Source organism: Orbicella faveolata, unplaced genomic scaffold, assembly GCF_042242905.1.
Source record: "Orbicella faveolata isolate gen_17 unplaced genomic scaffold, um_ofav_v1 contig_12, whole genome shotgun sequence".
Lineage (NCBI taxonomy): Eukaryota > Metazoa > Cnidaria > Anthozoa > Scleractinia > Merulinidae > Orbicella > Orbicella faveolata.
This window is the reverse complement of record NW_028301539.1, coordinates 19,335,751-19,358,087: the sequence shown is the minus strand read 5'-3', so window position 1 is coordinate 19,358,087 and position 22,337 is coordinate 19,335,751. Positions and strand designations below refer to the sequence as shown.

The 22,337-nt window shown below is 39.0% G+C and overlaps 3 protein-coding genes across 3 annotated transcripts; 1 reads left to right on the top strand and 2 right to left on the bottom strand.

Annotated features, from left to right (window-relative positions):
- LOC110059585 (uncharacterized) lies at positions 1 to 13,932 on the bottom strand. The gene is made up of 10 exons (XM_020766310.2): positions 13,861 to 13,932; positions 13,673 to 13,777; positions 11,256 to 11,348; positions 6,039 to 6,357; positions 5,354 to 5,518; positions 4,596 to 4,799; positions 4,008 to 4,129; positions 2,622 to 2,736; positions 1,870 to 1,958; positions 1 to 991 (listed from the first exon to the last, which is right to left on the bottom strand). The coding sequence occupies exons 1-10, from the start codon at positions 13,864 to 13,866 to the stop codon at positions 956 to 958; spliced, it is 1,254 nt and encodes a 417-aa protein (XP_020621969.1). The 5' UTR covers positions 13,867 to 13,932; the 3' UTR covers positions 1 to 955.
- Positions 13,917 to 19,623, top strand: LOC110059587 (trafficking protein particle complex subunit 3-like). The gene is made up of 5 exons (XM_020766315.2): positions 13,917 to 14,053; positions 14,143 to 14,240; positions 15,294 to 15,393; positions 16,799 to 16,981; positions 18,171 to 19,623. The coding sequence occupies exons 1-5, from the start codon at positions 14,012 to 14,014 to the stop codon at positions 18,288 to 18,290; spliced, it is 543 nt and encodes a 180-aa protein (XP_020621974.1). The 5' UTR covers positions 13,917 to 14,011; the 3' UTR covers positions 18,291 to 19,623.
- On the bottom strand, positions 18,496 to 22,138 carry LOC110059675 (uncharacterized). The gene has a single exon (XM_089282695.1). The coding sequence runs from the start codon at positions 22,066 to 22,068 to the stop codon at positions 20,596 to 20,598; it is 1,473 nt and encodes a 490-aa protein (XP_089138821.1). The 5' UTR covers positions 22,069 to 22,138; the 3' UTR covers positions 18,496 to 20,595.
- Between the last annotated feature and the right edge of the window lie 199 nt (positions 22,139 to 22,337).

The following is a 22,337-nucleotide window of genomic DNA, read 5'->3' as shown; positions in this document are numbered from 1 at the left end:
TTTTTTTATGATGTAGGCCTTTATTCAAAATTTGTAACCAACATCCCAGGACAGGGAAGCCCCCACTCAGGATGTATGGGTTACTGTTCGTCTCTGATAGAATCTGTATTGCTGATTTGCAATATTCCCTGATACCCTGATGTCGTGGAGTACCCGCCAGTGAAAACAAATGGTTCTCTTTCCTGGGGTCCGATCCAAAGCACTTCATGAGTTAAGAGAAACTGTTGTGGTTCAATTTTATCCTTGGTACAATTTGGTATTTTCCTGTGCTCTGGTGTATGGTAATACATGATAATGAATATAAAACAAAGGAGAATACCAGACTGTGCCAAGGGCAAAATTGAACCAGAACATATCCATCCAAAGAATGAGCTTAGTTATGGCATAGCTATAGAGTCTTTAAAGGAGTACGTCATGGTTTGCGTATCTTGAAAAGTTTAGCCAAAGTTTTTCAAGTTCGTCGTTTGTAATCCGTGTCAATCTTCTCCATCCTTACCCATCCTTGTTTCTTTGTGGTTTATTACTATCTCTTGGGTGTTTTTCTATCTTAGTAAACTATTATTTTCAGGTTTCCTTTCATTTATAAGCAATCTTGTACGTGGCCAAAATAATTCAAAATGCTGTAACTGAGCTCCTTAAATTTCATTCAATCTTTACAAGTTCGTTTTTGGAGTGTCCACTGTGTACATGCCTTGAATCCTCTGCCACTGTCCTGTTTACGCGTATGAGCAATCCCAAGTAAAGCAGAATTATTTCATGGATGAAAAATAGGACGCAGGTACACGCGAAGCATTAATAAAATAGGGTTTCCAAGATATCCAAAAAAATATTAAAAGCCATTGCATTGATTGCTGTTGGCGACGACACACGATGAAGCCATCTGTAGCCTGCAGGCAGTCATAAATAACAGTCTCGTTAACAAAATAACACAGCTTAAGGATTCTCTCCCTGTACGTCATTTCTTCATTGATTTCCTTATTAATGCCAACCTCTGTAAATAAAGAAAAGAGACAATGAACAACTCATGGACACAGAATACCCTGGGGAGAGGGGGAGAGGATAGCCGACCTACAAGAGTGACCGGGGATTTTGTAGGAAATCTTGAAAGTGATCCATAAAAAGTTTCAGAATATTGTTTCCATGGTTCGGCTTAATTTTCATTAAATAAAGATCTTCGCGCATTAATTTCGGCTGTGTTTTTTTGATGGGCAAGGTTAATCCGAGAGCGAAACAGTAAGTGTTCAGCCATGAATGATCAGTATGTGTACGGTAGATGTATTTTGTAGTCAGCCACCTATAACACGCTTGAAGATTTAAACAAACTAGTACATAAAAGAAGAGTCAGTTCAAGTCAATTTTTTCTTGCTGGTAGCGTTTTCATTCACAAACTCGGGCTCGAAGCACGAGTATCTGTACGGCTGCTGGAGATTTTTTCGAATCTGATCGACAAGTTGGACTGAAGTCGCGGTTGCATTAGATTCATCTTTAGACGCCCTTATTTTCCTTCGATTTACGATGCGCGACAAGGCAGGTCAATAAACTGGTTTGTGGAAATTAGCCTTGAGAGAATTCTAGCCCCTAACAGACACGACATCATCTCTGTCGTCATTTTATTTTTGTTCATGTTTTTACCGATTTGCAATTTTTTTTGGTTATGGTTTCCATGGGAATAGTGATTGCCTTAAAAAAGAAAGTACATTTTACCAAACTTCAATCCATTTCCAACCACTGGTGTAATTTTCTCATTGATCTGACGAAGGGAAGACTGTTCAAAAGCCGACTGAAAATGCTTGGCATGGTTCAGAAAAAACTGTATCGAGACACCCTAAACAAGGCGTAAATTTGTTTTGACGATCTTGTTGTTCTGACCTGTTTGTGAGCCTCTGTTGTTGCCTGTTTCTTAAATGGTCGAAGTTCATCACTGCCAAATCCTGGAATCCACATGTTCCAACACCTTTCTAAAACGTAAACGACACACACGGCATTCCGTAATTAATACAGCACCGTAATGATGCTGTAATAGCACCCTCTTTTCAATAAGCGCCCCTCAGTTAAACGCTCCCCATTTGGACGGGTTTTTGTAATACAGTGCCCATTCCAAAAAATACAGCGTACATTCCAAAAATGTCCTGTCTTTTGACAAGAGTGCGCTACAGTATCATCCGATGTCCGTGCCCAAATCACAGAGTGAAGTCTATTTTTAAGTACAGAATGATTTGTCTTTTCAGCTCAGAAGAGTTAGAGCAGGCTTAGCCAAGTTCACGGTTTGTGGTTTGGCTGCTTCAGAAATGTCCAGCATTCCTAAAGATCTCAGTCACAGTTTTTCACTGCGCGAACCTTCCAGCCGGCAAATGACATATGTGTCCCGGATAAGTGCCCTCTCTTGAGCTACTCAAATTAAGTACCCTCTGAGCTAAATCCAACTTTCATGCTAAAGGCCTACCGAGCGCCAAATTCCCTTCGTTTGTAAAGATCTTTCAAGCCGTGCACAAACCGTGGACTAAATTGATCCTTCCTGTTTTGCTGTCTAAAATATCAAACACAAAAGCAAAAGGAAAAAAGTACAAGGCCTTCGGCTTTAAGTAAAAATTAAATGACAGTAATGCCAACAGAGTACAAACCTAGGTGTAGTTGTACATCCCGCACTTCTAGCGTGTTGGATTTCCGATGCTTGGCAATCTGACATGAAGCTGTGACAACACTCTCTATAAAGTCATCTGCAATCTGCAGCAACAACTACAACAAGGAAAGCAGTCGGCCATAAGCCTTCAATTTCACTTGAAGAAAGTATCAAAAGGTAACAGAAGATGCCAGCAAACCGTGAGTTGTTTTATTTCATGAGCAGTTCTTTAAGAACTTATCAATACCAAGCTTACAGTGACTTGTCAAGCTGCTAAGTAAAATTTATAGATCACACAGACCTAGCATTATCCCTCTTTAGTTGCCTTTAAGACTGGATGAGGTTTAAAAAATATACATTGTACAAAATTTTGTTTGGGGATTTGTGAGGTGGTGGGGGCGGAGGGGGATGACGTTTTTTGTCTCAGTGTGGTTATGAGGATATACTCAATAGAAAAGAGATTCACAAACGGAAGTTGCATGGTCTCAACACAACATCTCATGGTCTAGTAAGTACCCCAAGGAAAGAAAGAAACCATGTGAATGGGAAGGAGAGGAGAAGAAGAAAAGAATAATAATAATGTGCAGTTCCAGAAAATATCCATACTCCCCCCCACAGAAGGGATTGGAATTTCCTGGGGGTGGGGGTTCTGTGAGACCAAAATTTTAAAGAAACGTATGAAGCGTATCTGGAATTTCCAGAGGGGTGGGGGGTGTTAGAAAAAAATCCCTTCCGTGGGGGAGGTATGGATATTTTCTGGAACTACACAATAATAACACTGTATTTATATAGCGCTATTTCTATCGCTATCCAATAGCGCTTTATAATGATTTTAAAACATGGGTAAAATAAGAAGGGTAGAGATAGCAGGGTATGCTGCTTCCAAGAGTGACGGAGCCTATGAGCAGGATCTTTACCTCTCCTTCTTTCTTTTCCTTTTCCCACAAAGAACCTGCTCACAGGCTAAGAGTGTGGTCGAGAACAACAAAAAATAGGAGGGTAGTTGTGAAGCAATCGGTGGTGCCAACATACATGTAATCCCTTGAAAAGTGAAAGTGAAATAGAGAATACTCATAGGGAAATGGACCTTTTTAACTTGGGCAGTTTTTTGCCCCAGTTTTAGACCATAAAATGATACTCTAGAGAATTTTTGCTTTCAAATTTTCAAAGAGGCATGTTTACATGTATATGAATTCATAATTTTTAAATGGATAAAAGAACAATTCTTTAAAGAATATCATGTGGTCTGTAACGGGAAAACAAACCTCCCAGGCTAAAAAGGTCTCTAAAATTGTGGCTTCATGTACACCACTCTGACTCTTCCTCTCCAAGTATCCCAGCTGCCACCACCCCTCGCCCAGAACTAAAAAATAACTTATAAACTCACATCCTCGACATCATCATCCATCTGTTCACGAGGATCAATTTCATGAAGCAAGTCTTGTAGTCGTCTTTTAGTCAGAACCTGGTTTGGTGACGGACTGCTACTGTCTCCTCTCATAGCTGCACCTAGAAATTATCACCGGTTTGACATGCCAATATGTTTAAAATTCATTTAGAGCAGTTTCCCAATGGGTGTCATAAAACCAACCAAAGAAATCACCATCGCTAATCACAAGAGACACACAAGGGATAAATAAATAAATATATTACAATATTTAGAGAGAGAGAGCAACATCAGCCCTGGTTGGTTTTCATGGAGGTCCTCTATCCAGGTTGAATTTGAAAATGTTGGTATTCTGAGCAGTAAGAGAAATGGAGTACCCAAAGAAAAAAACTTCAGGAGTAAGACAAGAAACAACAACAAACTCAACCCTCATATGGCACTTGGTCAAAATCAGACCTGGGTCACATTAGTGGCAGACAAGCGCTCTCACCACTATGCCATCCGACTCTCCTAAAATCAATATCTTAAATTTTGGTTTAAAAGTAAATGACGCAGCCTTTTACCTTGCTTAAACTCTATCAAACTTACCAGCAGCTTGCGATGAATTGTGGATTCCTTTAGATACGCCTGAGGCTATGGGTGCTGGTGCAATGTTGGTAACAACATGGCCCCCAGTCGGCACAGCAGCAGATACTGTCCCAGAAGGTGCCAGTGTTATTGGCATGTTAACTGGTGATTTGTTGGGTACCAATGGCCTCTGAATAGTTACAGTCTGAGTGACACCTTGAGCCACTACAGTATAAATAAAAACATTTCAACACATACTCGCACATACTCGAGTCTGCAATTCCAACACAACATTTTATAGTTATGCCATACAAAAATACAGTCAAACCTCTTCGCAACAGCCATATTGGGGACAGAGGAAAAAAGAGAGGCGGCCATTATGGGAAGGTAGAGGTGTAAAATGACACCTGTTTTTTTTCTTTTTCAGTGCATCATTATTTTCAAAAAAACAATTACATTAGCACATATAAATCAAAATGTATCAACAAAACAAAGACTTGACAGAAACAGAGACCAATGACACGTGGTATGAATCCAGTTTAATACTGACCTTTTACAATAAAAAAAATGTCAACTTATGCAAATTTATAGTACATTGCCCAGAACTGATGTTCTTTCAGACAAGCCGCATCCCCAATTTTTAAAGAAATTTTGAGTAAAAGGGTGTGACTTATCTGCTGGTGTTTACGGTACTGAGGAAATACAAGTGACTTGCAAGATATTCTATGGTATACCACTCGGAAGCATTGCATAACTGGTATGTGTTTTGGAAAACACACCTTGCATTGGTCTGTCTGTGGCAGTTACCACAGGTTTGATTCCGGTTGCTGGCCGTACTGGTGCGACACTTCTGACAGCTATCTGCTGACCAGGTGCAACAGTTTGTACAGGTGTTTGGGTAACTTGAAGATGGGTTGCTTGAGGTGAAGTCACTCTCAGTTGGGCTGCATTTCAATTACGTCATTGCAGTTAGAATTTACAAGCATAATGATATTAATCACAGGCAAGGTCTGTAACATAAGTTATGAACCAATTTTTCTCTCTCATTTGCAGACCCAAGAATGAAGCATGCAGGCCATAAAAGGAGTAAAAACAAGGGGTGGGTAAATCGGGTTTCTCTGTTTCCGGGCCATTCTTTTTGCTTCACAAACTGATATCTTTCAGGTGCTGAAATATGGAAGTAATTGAAATCTTTTTCTATGATTAGCATTAGCTCAATGGCAGAATATTGGCGATACCTAAATGAATAGTAAAAGTAATAGCTAAAATTTATTGACAGACCCTTTACACTCATGACACAGGGAGTGGTTGCCCATTCTCCCGAGCCAGGGGTTCATGGTTTAAGTGCTTGACCAACCGAGAATGGAAACATTACCACTCCAAATCTATGAATATCACTCATTTGTTTGTATTATTTTCAGCCGTATAATTGATAACTCAGTTGGAAAAACTGAATTGCCTCACCTCCTTCTGCAGTTCTTTGTAACTGTTGTATATTCCCAGCAGGGTTAATCACCACATTGTGTGTCTGAACTTGTTGTAAAGTGGTTTGTGGAAGGATGGTCTTTGTGGTTAATGACGGCTGAGTACCAGGCACCCCACCAGTTAGTGTGCTTACTGGAAGAACAGTAGTTTGTTGTGTTGGTAGTGCTGTGGTAGCCGGAGCAATCTTTGCCATCTGTAGTGTGCCTGGAGTGGTGACATGTGTGGGCACTAAGACTTGTGTCACAGGAGTCATAACAGTGGTTGTTCTTACCACGGCTATTTTTCCTTCTTGAAGTGCCTTGAGTGAAACAGCAAATGAAAAACTTTTCAAAATGGCTTCTAAATTTTGACCACACGCTGATGGAACTTAAATTAACAAATGTAATATTGTCCCTTAAGAGCCAATGTCCACAAGAATCAAAAATAGTTCGGTAAGGCTTGAAAAATAGAATTTGCCCTACTGTTGCATATAATTAGGCCTTAGTAAAAGTAAAAACGCTATGTAGTTTTTTTCTTCAAATATCTTGGTATTTCCTGCGAGACGCCCCAATACCTCTGCAGAATCACAGTAAGGGGTTAAGCGCTCCCTTTCAGTTAAATTCTAAGCCAAATTCATCTCCACAGCACACGATACAAAGCTCTGAATCGAAGAAAGCTAACCATCCAGAATCAGTGATCATGCTACCAGGACCAACCATGGACACATTCGAAACCCGAGCGGAATGCCGGGCTAACAAATTGACCCTGCTCAGGGGAAGGGAGCGCAACGACTAGACCTGTTTACAAATTTAAAAAAAAAAAAGAACTTTGAAACGCCTTGTATGCGAATTACAAAATGTGATTTAAAAATTTACATAGCGAATATTACTTACCACGTTTTCCATCTAAAATTCGAAGACATCCTTCAAAGCACAGTTAGTTAAAACTTTCACGGACAAGCCAACAATTACATTGAGATTGCTGGCGCGAACAAAGCATTTTTTTTTTCAAAATTTGTAAACATGTCTAGTTGTTCCTTTGATTGGCTTGTCATAACAATGCTCTGTCGGCGGCCTGGACAAAAATCTTCCCAAGGAACCATGGAGCAAAGTACCTGACTTGTCGAGAACTGTGCGCTCCCTTCCCCTGGGCAGGGTCAATTTGTTAGCCCACCATTCTACTCGGGTTATGAATGTGTCCATGGTTGGTCCCGGCAGCATGATCACTGATTCTAGATGGTTAGCTTTCTTCGATTCAGAGCTTTGTATCGTGCGCTGTGGAGATGAATTTGGCTTGAAGTTTAACTGAAAGGGAGCGCTTCACCCTAACTATGATTCTGTGGAGGAATTGGGGCAGCTGGCAGGATTTCAGTGTTTTTTTTTTTTTTTTTGCTTCGAGCGGGGGTCAGTCTAGAATCGAGCGTGTAGCCTTTACTCTTTCTTAGTAGAGGAAAACCAAACAGCGATTACTCGCTTAAAAGGCTTCAGATCAAGCTGAGAAGCGAGATGACAATGGAAAAGACAACAAGGCATTGAGGTAAAAAATATCAAAATTTCAGTTATAATGTCAATTACCATTTTTCCCCATACAAACCTTTATAAATTCAAACCGTTGTAACACAACACCACCATATGCTGAAAGGTGAAGGTCACGGTTCGTGTAACCAAACTCGTCGTTATGTAATAGTAGAAGTCTGTGGTAACTGTGTCACGTTTCGTGTGCTGAACATTCGCATAAAGATTTAAAAAAAATAATAACTCCTCACGTTGTGAGCTTGGGCCGCCTGTGATCTAAGGAGTTCTAATTGGACTGAAAATTGACCATTTTCATATGATTCTCATTTTGCAACTATTGAGCACAGAAAAGTTGTAATACAACCAGCTTATTGCAGAACTATTCCTTGTCCAAAAAAGCACAGTCTCAAGAAGATTGGATTTATCCAACTATTTAGCGGTAAACAAAACCAAAGTGTTCTCCAACGATGAGTTCGTCAGTCGGTGAAAACAATTGTCATTTTGACCATGTGCCATGTCTCGGAATTCAAAAAGATTTTAGATTCTAACTATACTAGGATAGGTCTTTCAATATATGTAACGTTTAGTTTGGGCAAATGATTAGACCTCGTCAAAACATTATTCAAATCATACACAAAAAAAAATAAAATCATGCCAGCAGACGAATGCGTGACCAAAAGTACTACACCAATGTTTTTGTCATTAAATCACTTCAATTCGAAATATCACAAGAATATCAGCATGACTTACGCATAAACCAACATATATATGTTTACCTTAGCTGGGTTATTGTGTCTTGACTGTCAAACAACATTCCTATCCTGCCATTTCAACGGTGTTCCATTAGGTTTGCATAACCTGTACAAAGTCATCTGGTGATTTTGAATACCCCAAATCGTTCAATGTTACCAAGTTCCTATGCAAATGTTCCTATGTTTTCCGTTGTGTTGTTCAGTACAATCATTCAACCTGCTATCAGGCAGAAATCCCTAGTAATTAGCAGTAACAAACAAGCTGCCATCTTTGATGGCTCTGCATCTCTCATTTGCATATTGTCCAGCAAAAGTCTTTGCACACAGGGTAAGGGTAGAGTGGGAATTATCTCCGAAGGAAAAAGCGTTAGAATTTTTCCAATATCTCAATGTTAGTTCTAATTCAGGGTAAAGTGATAAAATGCTATACACGAACCAGGTCTTTGTGGCTTAAAAGTCAAACAAAGAAAAGTAACTCTGTTAAAAGCTCTGAAATCCCGACCCTCACCCACATGTAAAATATGCTGTAACGCATGGGTCTTGGATAACTCATCTCGAGTCAAAGTCAAGCCAAAATGGAGGACTTTCGAATGTCTTCAAAATGGAAACTGAAAGTCGCATGTGGAATAACGCTTTAGCAGTTACTACTGGCTTAATCAAACAACAGAAATAACACAGATAGATGATACATACATAGGACTTGGCCGTAACTGTTTTTCTTCAAAGTCGGATATGAGTACTGACAAGAACGCCGCTGAAAATTATATGCAGGGAAAGAATCAGTTTGCAAGATTCAGGATATTACAAACCGAGGTAGGTGAACATGCTCTTATTATGTGTATGTCATTTATACTGCTTGGTAATGCTGACGTTTCAAATTGAAGTAATATGCCGAAACGATGATAATACTTTTGGTCACACACTTAGAAGCTGCTGGCGTGATTTTGTGTCTTTTGTGAATGATTTTGAATATTTTTTTGACGAGTGCCTAATCATTTGCTAAAACTAAACTTTACATATATTGAAAGACCTATCCTAGTATAGTTAGAATCTAAAATCTTTTGGAATTCCGAGACATGGCACATGGTCAAAATGACAATTCCAGTTGAGACTTGCTAAATTGCATGAAATAGAGTCTGAAAGGAAAAAACTACAGCCTGTTTGCACTCTTGCTAGGGGCTAGCTATATGCAAAAGATGAGTGAATTTGAGTTTTCTAGCCTTGCCGAAGAAATTTGATTTTGTCTGATTTTTGTGGGCATTTGCTCTTAATACATTTTGAAATTATTTGTATCATGACTTTGTACCTGTTATCAGGGATGTAATAAGCCCTGGTTCACAATCTCATTAAGGTTACTTCCCACCTTTAAGGGCACAAAAAAATCGTTTTTTCTTTTATTTGACAAAATTTAAGTCAGTCATTTTATCTTCAGTTTACAAAAGAAAAATTTTAGAAATTCCAAAAAGCGACAGTGTTATTTTGAAAAAACGTATTTTCAAATAAAGTTATAAACCAGGAAGGTGTCATAATTGCTTATATGGACGAAACCGCCTGGGGAAATTTTCGTGGTAAACGCTCATCTTAGAGCTTGTATTTCATTTTATTTGGTATTGTTTATATTGCGCATTTGTTTTTTTGCCCTTGGCTACTTTGTCCGTTTTAGTGACAGCGACATGTTGCAATGCGATGCTTTTCATTGGAAATCCTGATCCATTGTCATTGACACTAGGAGGTCCTGTTGTTCCATTGATTTGCGGTTTCAAAAGGCAAGATAATCTCCTGGTGTGGCGCGAGTTGTTTATGAACCTTTACCAGCTAAAATCTCGTGTTTGATTTTGGGAGGAGTACATCCACTTTGGGCGAATTTATAGGGTATGCAGATTTGACAGATTTATGTGAAATTTCATCAGAACATTCCAGGGATAATAGCAAACGAAAGTGTGTCAGGAAATTTGGATATTTAGCATATTTTTCCCCATAGCATCCATTTACGCAACATGTCTTGCATATTTTAGGTACTCCAACTTTAGGTGTGGATATCTAGACAATTAATCAGAATATTGAAAAAGCCTGACACACTTTTGTTGATTGATGCCTTGTGAATAAGACTGTGTAGCCATTTTGTTGAGTGGCAGCATCCGATAGCCGATAAATTCAATAGAAGAGCCCTTGGTCATTTCACGCCTTACTGGCTGCTGACACTTCATAAAAGAAAAACTCGCTTAAATTGTATTTTTATCGTAAACTACATTTATGAAGCTCTCTTCTTTCTTCTTCTTATAATTTCAATAACTTGTAGAAGTAATAATAATAATAAAATAATAATAATAATAATTATAATGAATTCTCAAGACTTTTTCCTTAATTAGATGATAAGTTTTATGTGTAGATGCATGCTTCTTTTACGTATTTTTAGCTGTGTGATAATTTTCTTAGTGAATTTTTACCTTTTAGACCTTTTGTATTTTTACTTATGTACTCTAATAACAAGACCTCCTTTGATACCAGTGTTTATTACACTGACGGGGTTATCCTGTATAATTATTACTATTATTATCATTATTATTATTATTATTGTTATTGTTATTATTATTATTATATAGCTTGTTGGAGTTTCACTGAAACTGGTGTGCATACAAACTTTTCCCAGAGAGAAGCAACCTTAACAATGGCCTTTTTGAAGATGTCACGTAATGTCAACAATTTTTTGTATTTTGCATAAAAACTTCCCCATGCATGGGATACTAGTCCATCGTAGCGTTACCCCCAGCATTAAATTCGCTGGAACCCATTTATACACCTGGGTGGAGAAAGGAACTGTAAGAGTGTGTCTTGCCCAAGAACACAACACAATGTTCCCATCCAGGTCTTCAACCCAGGCCATTCAAAAAGTAGTAAAGTGTACAAACCATGAAGCCACCATGCCTCCTATCTACTGTTAGTAATTGTACCTTATCATGCTCTGTTTTAAATCTGTGGTAAAAGCTCTTCAGCCTGTCAATTTCTTTGGCTTGATCTGGAGTGTGAGGACCTGGACCAAATGACTGAAAAAAAACGTCAACAGAATAAACACAAACCTAAATACAAAATGAGCACAGTCACACATACATAAGGATATTAATAAAACTGATTCAGGATAGGTTACTTTTTCAGCCACAATGGATAAAAGCAGTACATATGTTCCAAGTACCTTAAAAAATTTAATAAATTATATCGATTTAGCCAAGCGTAAAAGTGCAGCTCCTGATTGCAATAATTAACCATACAGGAAAAAGAGGATTTGTTTTTCTTGGATCAGAAACTTAAAAAATGATCAATTGTGCACATGTAATTGTTCAACGTGTGGTGTCGCTATTTTCTCCCTGTTAAATTTTACCAAAATCATACCCAATAGACGTAACCAAGATTGTAGAAATTACGTACACAATATATCAGGGACTTTCCAAGAGATGATCATGCAAGGAACATGTCAGATGAAAAGTCAACAATGTGCCACGGGTTAACGTGCGCAAAATTTTGCCTTTGCACATACTCCCTCCTTTTGCCCTTGAGCTATGCCCAGAGTAATAACCTGACTTGAGCCTGCGATCCAATCGCAAACCAGTACCAGTCAGCAGTCAACTTCAAAAAAAAAGTGACCTCGGTGAGCTCTAAATCTAAGCCCGCGATATGGTCTTATAGTACTGATCAGCAGATAACTTGTTTTGACAGCTGTCAATTAACCATAACATGGATGTCCAATATCAATGATGTACCTATCGTAATGGTGTTACTCTTATTTTTCAAGGTATTAGGCTTGGCATACCGATTCAGCCTATTCCAGTGGTTTGGTTCATTGGAGAGCAGCAAGAATAATGGAATAAGCACACAGAACAAGAAGCAAGAAAAAAGGTTGAGGGTTAATCAGGAGAGAAGTAGCAAAAGATGTTTGTAACAATGTGGCATCTCTTAGTAATGAACCTTGCATCTTTAAGTTTGAAAAAGTTGGAGGGTATGCAACTAACCAAAAATCTGGTGCAGACTATGATTGATTAGGATACCTTATCTAAATTAACTTCAGAGTGTCTTTGTCCCAGTAATAATTTATAATGCTAACAAGCAATTTCTTCAGGTGCAATGGCTTTGTTACTATTTGGTTTCAGTTATGCGTCAGTCAATTCCAGCAGTGCCCATCCCCCTCCCCCCCCCCCCCGGGCTAACCCCCGGGTATTAGCATTTTTTTAAAAAAGTGGGCAAATTCCCTGGGGTGGGGACACATAAACTGTCTAAATGCCCCGGGGTAGGGACAAAGAAAGAGGGCAAATGCCCCGTTCCGGGATCGTCGCCTTCCAACACCTCTGCAGTTTTTTTATTAATCAGTGAATGAAACGTTCAACTGTTCAGTATTTTAATGCAATGGTAAGACTTCAAGGACAACAGTATGTGTTAGTTGATTCTGATTATATTTATTTCTTTATATTTTGTTTTTCTCAGCTTGCTAGAGAATAGCGTGACATTAAATATTTTGTTGCATAAAAACCATTTGTTTTGAATATTTCGACTAGAATAACGACAATCCCGTTAACAATGTTTAAAATAAAACAATTATCATTGATTTAGAAATCTTACAACTTTAATATTTTATTTCAATACTTGATTATAAACAGTTCGTTGAATCAATAGCCAAAAAATTTAAACCTAGATTTTTTTGTTCAACAGTGTCAAATGCACGTAACAAAGCTGGACCCTTCCATCCACAAAAATGACCACTCTATGTTCGACAAATGCCTTGTCTTTCCTGATGAACTCATCCATGGCACTTTCGAAAACATGTGTCAAATGCCTGGGGGTTGTCCCGGGGTACGCAAATGCCCAGCCCCCTGGCCATGATAAAATTGCGAATGCTCCACCCCAGAACTGACAATGTGAGCAAATGTCCCGCGGTTGCCCAGGGGGGGGGGGGAGGGGGGGAGATGGGCACTGCTGGAATTGACTGATGCATTAGTTCTTTAGATCATGTGACTGTGGCGGCGTATTCAAACGCGTTCCAATCTTCTTTTTAAGTACTCAAGCCCTGGACTCAGACGATGGGTAAATCCTTAAGGGCTTGTCCAGTATATGTTGGGAGGTGGGGAAGGAAGACTGATTTTTGACCTCTCGACTTGATCGCCGCATTGCACTTCCTGATGATTTTATCCGTGAACAAGGGGAGAAATAATTGAGCTTAATTTGTCATATTTGACAGGTAAAAAAATGATAGTTGGGTAGTCATGCCATTAATAAAACATCATGTATTTCAATTATAAGTAGCAATGCGAATTAACGCCAGTAAATAGCTTATTACCACGCTCTAAAAAGAATGAATAAGCTAATTGAAAAAGATTCGAACCTGGATCCTATTTTGTACATCTTGCAACATCTCTACAACACTTTTTTGCTGCACTATCTTCGGCGAGGCGTTACCAGGAGAAGCTGCTGTGACTGTTGGTAACGACTAGAGACAGAAAACGATACCACAAAAGTTAAAGATTGAAAAACACTCGTGAAAAGTTCGCTTTCACAAAACTCACGACTTACCGCCATGATGGCAGCGATGGCAGCTGGCTACCAAGCGCAAACGACGCGCGGCTACCAAGGCGCGGCAGCCATGTTTTATTGTGGTTGAGCGATTGTCTGGAGAATTTTTGTGCCGAATTTTCTCAAATTTTTCTAGCCATAAGTTGTCGCGATGTCCCGTCAGTCGGCAGTTCGAGCAGACAATAGGAAAGTGGTAAGTTCTCTTTAAAGCTTGATGTAGTGGGCTCGTGTTTTAAGTTCAACTTTTACTGCATTTTCACATTGGATAACATTTCACTGCAGAGCGCTGAGTTGTTCGTTTTAACCCATGGAGCACTTGTTGCCCAGCTTGTGAAAGATTACGAAAGTGACGAGGAAGTCAATAAACAGCTCGACAAAATGTAGGTACTCTGACTGTTAAGTTCAAGTTATAGAAGTCACGTTTTTTCCGTAAAAAAAAAGAAAAAAACGCTAATTAAAAATGATTATGGTTATTAAATCTTAAACCTTAACTCGTAGAAAGTGGCTAGAAAGCCCTTTTGTATCATAAACAAGTTATAACAGCCCATCTGGTTGGTTAAAACACCATTTACCATCTGACACAATGACAGGCTCTGATTGGTTGCTGAACTCATCCTGTGGGAGGGGGTAGGGCACCTCTCACTCTATCACAGTATCTTGAACTATGGCCATGCAACACAGATGTGATGTCACATGGGCCAGAGGGGGAGGGGGGTTGAGAGGAGGAAGAGGAGGAGGTAATGAGATGTTGCAGATAAATTATAAACACTCGCTTTGAAGCAAGGTGTACCCAACTCAGGGTTGTTGTGTGGTTTTCTTGGGGGGATGTCAAACTATGATTTAGAGGAAAGGAGCAGCAGTCAAAACTGTACTGTCCTACCAAAACAACATAATAGAAACTTGTATTTTTCTTCACAGCTAACAAAAATAAAGACAATGCTTAAGTTGTGATGTACTCTTGTGATACTTAACTAGGGTATATTAGATTTTGTGTAACAAACAATAAGCTCTTCTTTTTAGAATAGCTCAACTATTATCCCTCATGATGACAACTGCCGAGTGAACTGTCACGCATGGGAGACCCAGTTTTGGTACCAAATTTGAAAGTTACAGGCAAAAAATGTTTGAAATTTTTGATTTGTTGCAATCTATTACGGTTTCTTTTTTCTTGGATAATATTTCAATCTGTAACTATTGAGTAAAGTTATTGAAGTAAAATACACCCTGTTGACATATGTGTGACCACTGATGTCAGGGCAATATAGTTTTTTACCACCTGCTGAATGCTGATTGATTAATTCAAATTTCATTTGCACTGACCATATGCAAGGATTCCTGTAATCGGAACATTGTTTCTAACTGTGAGCAAACTGGAACAAACCACTTGGGAGGATACTTTTGGCCCATAATATTTGTGTCTGTTCTGTTTCTAGGGGCTACAACATTGGTGTTAGATTAGTGGAAGACTTTTTAGCAAGATCTAATGTTGGAAGGTGTCACGACTTTAGAGAAACCGCTGATGTTATAGCCAAGGTATATGGAACTAGACCACAGTGAAAAACCTTGCATGAAGAGATTGTTAAAGGACAAGGTCACTCCAAAAAGAAAAAAAAAATTTTTTGTAAATGCTAATAAAAACCTCGCATTAAGTTAGTAGCCCCAAAATTTGACACCATTGCTGCCATTTTGAACAGTACTCAGCAACCAGGCTGCATTTTTGTAATGTCATTCTGTCTAATGGATTTTGTCTGAATGGCTTCCAACAAGTGTTTTTAAAACTACCACTCTGGATTATTTTGAGCCAAACATGCTCCAAACTCCAAAAATGATAGCACTGAAGATAGTGAAGTAGATAATTGCTTGGAAAAAGTACATTTTGCTGATGTTGTGAAGGATGCAGCATCAGTTGCAGCTTTTCTCCTTTCCGGCCAATTTAGAGTCGGACGGAATGAACATAAACACAGCCTAGTACAGTAAGTACAGTTGCAAAATGGCGGCCTCTGAAGTCAAATTTTGGTCTTGTTTTGAGATGAATTTCTTCAGGATACCAGGCACCTTGGTGAGTGGAAAAGCTGAATGTTTACTTGCTATGGGTGAAGACAAAAAAGTAAGCTTTTTGGAGTGACCTCCTTTAAGAAGAAAGGTGTAAAATGGATATTGGGTTAGTGGTTGGGGGCAGGGAGTGAACCTAGAATGACTGCAAGGTAGTTTTGGTTGTCTCATAACAGCCCCGGAGGTGAGAGTACTCCCTATAATGGCCTTCAGGTATATAAAAGGGTAGGGATTTCACAAGTTGAGGTATATGAAAGGGTAGGGAACTCTGAGTATCTTGACTCCTATTAACTGAACGTTTAATATGTGTTTTTTGGTGATGCTTGATGTTCTCCTGTAATATTGTTCATTAACTTCATTCCAAGGGTTTACAGGGTTCCAGATAAGCTTTCAAGGTAGAGTGTCAAAAAGGAATTCCAACGGGTCAATTCCCACTCTACCCACCAAACCATTATAAATTTCCTACTAATTTGTCGTGTGATGTAGCTGATCTTGTTGGGTTTTTGACCTGAGACCCCTCACCTATCTGGAACACTTGGTTTAGAAAAGAGATGCAGTGTTCTTAAGTACATGTAGTTACTTGAAAGGGGTACCTTTTTTGTCAAAATGGTATACAGAAGGGTAAGGGGTTGGACCTTCCACATAAAACTTTCTAGAGTACCCCTGCCTTGGCATCCCAAAGAGAGATGCAGTACAGTGTACCTCAAACTGCTTACTGCTGGCTATGTTGTATCAAGAAAATGGTTATGCTATAGAAACTGGGATAGACTTGGCTGGTGTGGGCCACTTCAGCCTGAGAACAGTTGTTACTTTGAGGGTAAAGCTACAACTTCACCTTTCTCTTTCATTACTCATGTTTCTATCTGTATTTGACATTCTCTTACAGCTGGGCTTCAAAATGTTCCTTGGTTTTTCACCAGTGATAACAAACTGGAGTGCGGCATCTGATGAATTCTCTTTGATATTGGACAACAACCCCATGGCAGAATTTGCTGAGTTACCAGAAGGACATGAAGGACTTCTGTTTTCAAATATACTCTGCGGGGTCCTGAGGGGAGCTCTAGAAATGGTAAGATAATTAGCTGGTATATGGATGCTAACCCAGAAGAACCAAGTCTTGTTACATAAAGTGGTTTTCAATTGAGCGTCATAAAACCAAAACCAAATCAATTACTTACCAATTAGACTACTCAGCCAATCTTGAACTGTAGTAAAACCAAAGCCAAAACCAAAGTAATTGCCTGATTACTTTTGAGACTCAATAGACTTTTTTAGCTTGGGCGGTTCGTTTTCCTATTACAGACCATGTGATATTCTTTTGAGAATTGTTCTTTCATTCATCTTAAAATTATTCATTCATACACGTGCGACTATTTGAAAATTTGAAAGCAAGAATTCTCAAAAGTATTATCACATGGTCTGAAATGCATGGGGCAACAAACCGCCCAAGCTAAAAAGGTCCAGAATTGAAAACCACTCTAATTAGACAAAATGAAAACCGAGGTGAATTAAATTATGATTTGCAAATGGTTAATCAGAAGAGTAATAACCATTCTGCATTGGATTTTCAAGATCAAATTGGAATTTTTAAATGTTGTTTTGGAGAAAAAAAAGTGCATGAGGCAGAAAAAGCTTTCAGAGTACACAACAACAAACTTAATTCATATAAGATGGATTTTGGCCAGTGGAATTTGAACCCAAGAGATGCTGATGGGAGGAAATCACTTGAACTAAAGTGAGCATTATCAACACTGTGCCATCGCTAAGGAATTAAACACTGTTTATGAACAATTATTGGATGAGGTTTTTGTGATATTGAGAATAATCAAGGTCGAGGTAGGGGCCTTCGGCTTCGGCTGATAACACTTGCCGCGACCTTGATTATTCTGGATATCACAAAAACCGAATCTAATAATTGTTTTATTATACACTGAACACTGTCATGTTTTTGCTTCTTCACTGACAGCAAGCAAGACAAAGCGCACAAACTTGACATAATTAAAAAAAATTGTCAAAATGCAAATGAACAAGCAATAGGACTTGTCACACCCTTTGCTTTTAAATGAAGCTCATACAGTCTAAAACTCGTTATATACCTTGGGTGTTCAAGGCCTAATTATCTTTGGCTCGGAGTCAGTGGTGTAGCCTTATTTTACAGAACAGCACTTAGTCAAAAATTAGCTCTGACTACTATAGGAGGCAACACACTGGACTGCTACTGGCTTCATCAGTTATGTCTTTGCTATTTCTTCTCTTAGGTACAGATGGAAGTTGATGTATGGTTTGTTCAAGATGCACTCCGAGGGGACGAGACGACTGAAATTAGACTCAAGTTTATTAGGAAGCTAGAAGATGCTCTTCCCGCCGGCGAGGACTAAATGTATAGTGTACAGTCTAAATGTAATGTACATACAGTGAACAGTTTAAACAATATCCAGACTGCATAGCCTCCTTTCCAGTACATACTTGCATTGTCACGCAACACGTCATTCATTGCGTAACGACATCGTCACGTCACGCTGCCCCATTGAGGAAAAAAATGTTTAAGAAGTCGGATAACTATTGTGAAGGAGACTGGAACAGTACTGGTACAATTTTTTTTTATTGATTAGTTAAAGCTACTGGGAAGTAAAACTTTGAGCTCTTTCACACTTCGTAATCCAGGTAAAGCATGACTGAGAATTTCTTATTTCTTAGTTACGATCATAGTTACTATGGTTACGACCGACTTTGTCGTTTCTTAATCAGGGAGCTGAATTTTCATCGTGGAGAAAGTCTAGTAGAGATTTCAGCTACCGTAAAGTTCTAAAGCTTAAGACTCTCGTAACTCTTGGATATAGCAATCTTTTGCTATCGCCCTTTCCGAGGGTCGTAATTTTTGGGAGAGGAGGAGAGGTAAGAAATACGTTTGTCTCTAAAACGTGCCCCATACCAGTTGAGCAATCAAAAAATGTATACTTTGAAAAAATTTTCTTGACAGGAAACAGATTTTGTTTAGTAGCTAGGATAGAAATTTCATCTAAGAACAGAAAAATGTTTTGTATTTTGAATATCGCTCAACTAAAACAAACATCGTTTTGTTACAACTTACAAGTTTGTATGCGCTACGTTCGGAGTTTGCTTACTTCGAGAGTTCCTTGTTTCCGCGTTTTACTAACAGCCATGAAAGAAAAAAAAAATGTATGGCTATGTTCAAAAGATCTCTACTATCGAGGGTGTTAAGTTTCGAAACTTTGCGGTACCATGTCATGAATCAGATGTACTCACAAGAGAGTTTTCTGGAATGTCTCTGACTTAATTAAGTAACAAATAAACCCCTAAGCTTATTTTGCTGTATATAAAAATAGGATTCTTCTAGAAGACTTAAGATTTCAGTGAGTTAATAGTTCAAGGTGTTTAGAGACCTCTTTAAAGTGGAAAACAGGAAACAGATTAGAATCGTCACACGTGATTTGACACGGCATGTTCTAAGATATCAATCCGAGACTATTGGATTCGATAAGTTGAAAAAAAAAAAACTTTAATGCTTCTTCAAGGTTTTGCGGTACAGAATTGTATTAGTCTGTTATGCTTAGAGAGGACTTTGGCGTGCAAAAGAAGCGAAATTTCAAGGAATTTTAGAAGTGTCGCGCATGATTTGACACAAAGAACTTTCTAGAACGTCTTTCGTGTAACAATTGAAAATAAACATGTGGAAATTTTATAAGTTTATTACAGTTTCTTTTGTGTTTTCTATGATTAGAAACCGTGAGGAACTTATCACCTGAAAGCTGTTTTAGCCTGGCAAGAGCAAACAAGCTGAAATTAAAGGCTATAATGGTCTTTCTAGATGTTTCAGTAGACCCTTTCAGTATATTTTATTTTTCACCTTGAAAATTGGCTATATAGCGAAAATATGTCGAAAATGCTGAAGAGAAGAGCTCCTCAAAATTAAGTTTCTGAGTCGTGTCTTGTAAATCGCGATTTACAGCTTCGTAAGTCGAAAGTTTAAAGAAGCTTGTTTGCTTGGTAGATCAGTGGGTTGGGAAGGCGTTAGAATGTGCGTATGGCGTTCTATATCGAACTTTCTGTGTATTTCAGGTTTCTAACAAAACCCGACTCATTAAACTGAAACGATCCTGTGACTGAATAGCACGAGACATAAGTGGAAATATCTAGAACAACATTCTTAGCAGACCGTGAAATATTGGACATTATAAGCGTGTTTAAGTAAATAGATGTTGGCGTGGGGTTATTTGGTGAACGCCCAATATACTTGCCTCGTGTCAAGTGCTCAAAAAAAGGAAGTAGCTGATTTGAGGGCGCTAGCGGAGGATTGGTTAATTCTACAATCGTGGACAAAAGTCCTTGGGACACTTATGTAATGTAACGGATTATCTGTGTTTTAGAACTGAAGTATGAAGAAAACGCTGCTATATCCTTTAAAAATGGGTTGCTGTCCCCCCTCCCCACCCAACACAATGTTGAAAATCAGATGAAATTGCACGTACTAGTTTTCAACACTGTATGGAGGGTGGGGGGCGAGGTTAGGCAGGGGAAGTTGTAGTCGCGCCTGGTGTGTACGCAAAAGCGCCGAAAGTGCAAATTTGTCCCAAGACTTTTGTCCATGATTGTAGATTGCCTGTTGCTTCTTCCTTCATTTTTAAACTGTGATCCCATGTTGAAGATTTATCTTATATCTCTTCAGTACTCGCTGTTTTCAACAGTTCTGCATGAAACCTTCTGCTCCAAACGTGCGAGTGTTTTCTGCAGCTGTTGTACTGCTGTTTTCCTAGCCAAGCGAATGTTCTCGTCTCGATTTGTCTCAATGCCGTCTAACTCGATTAGGCAGCACGTAAGAACCTCTTCCAGGATTAGATATTCTTTGGTCTTACCGCTGTCACTAAAAGCATCAACCTTCCTCTCGAGTCCTTCAGCTTTCTTTAGGATGCTTTGAATAGTTAACAGCTTGTTCTTGCTCTCATTTTCTTCTGTAAATTCTTGTGGCAAACATGAAGACAACACTCGCTGAGATTGATCACCGTCCTCTACCTCTACTTGACATTTTTGAGTATTTTCTTTGCCTTCATTTCCTTCTCCGGCAGTATCTTCATTGCTTTCAGAATTGAACTGGTCTAAATCTCTATCTTTCTCACCTTTGTCACAATCCTCAAATCCATCGAAACTTACGACATCAGGAGGTTCACTTTGCTCGGTATTAACTTCTAAAACTGGCGTGGCAGTTTGTTTTGTGTCATGAACGCTGTTTTCACCTTTCACTTTGTTTTCTTCAAGGTCTTTATCCTTGATTTCCCTCCCATTTTTTACTTCATCAAATTCAACTTGGATGGGTATGTCAAAAAATGCTTCCTGAATGTTTCTATTATCAGAGTTCTTTCCAAATGATGTCGGCTCGGATTGATGGGGTTCCAGTGAGCTTTCATTCTCCATATCAATACAATCCCTTACTTCATCCAACTCAACGTGAATTGGTATTTCAAACGAAGTTCCCTTTTTGTTTCGTGCCGTGAGATTTCTTCCAGTTTTTGGGTCGGAATGATGGGGTTTCGGTGAGCTTTTCTTCTCCTTATCATCAAAATTCTTTATTTCATCATTGAATTCAACTTGAATGGGTACGTCGAAGGAAGTTCCCTTTTTGTTTCGTTCCGTAAAATTTCTTCCAATTGTTGGCTCGGAATGATGGGTTTCCCTTGAGCTGCCCGCACTGTATGTGTTTCGTCTTCCGAGTTTCAATGGACGCCTATCCGAGTTGTACTGATCTTCAAACACCTTCTCCAAATCTCCGATAAACGGATTTTCTGTGAAAAAATATCTTCTTTGTTCTCTTCCCTCGGAGGCGTTTTGTTTACGCGGCCCATGTTTCACCTTTGGATATTCTGCAGGCATGTTTGCTTTCCAGAATGGGTTATTTTGATTCCTTTTAGTTGCATTTGTCCCTTGGCTCGGGGATTCAGCTGCAGTTTGTTCGTGATCTTCCTTAGAAGCTTTTTCTTTAGGAAACTCGTTTGGATTTAAAGTCTCCCTAACCAAATTAAGTTTCGGTCGGCTAGGCAAACTCGAAGATCGAGTGAAAATGCGGGGTTTTCCCTGCTCGTCCGTCATTTGTCTCCTAAACTCGGGGTGAACACTGATGGGAATTTCTCTACTCATTGCCATCTTGTATTCTTCAGGAGTCGTTAAGCTGACTAACAACACATTGAAAGCAGTTGACAAAATTGCTTCGCAGATTACCACAACTTAAGAGGATATGGATTTAGAATACGGAAAACAACACACTTTGATATTGGCGCGATTGACTCGCTGCTTGAACGCAAGGTCACTCCTGGAGTGACAGTCGCGTGACATTCTCTCTAACAATCGTCCATAGAGCATGGTTAATTAACAATACGAGTTTTTTTTCATCTTTTAGCTTCGAGTATTCTTTA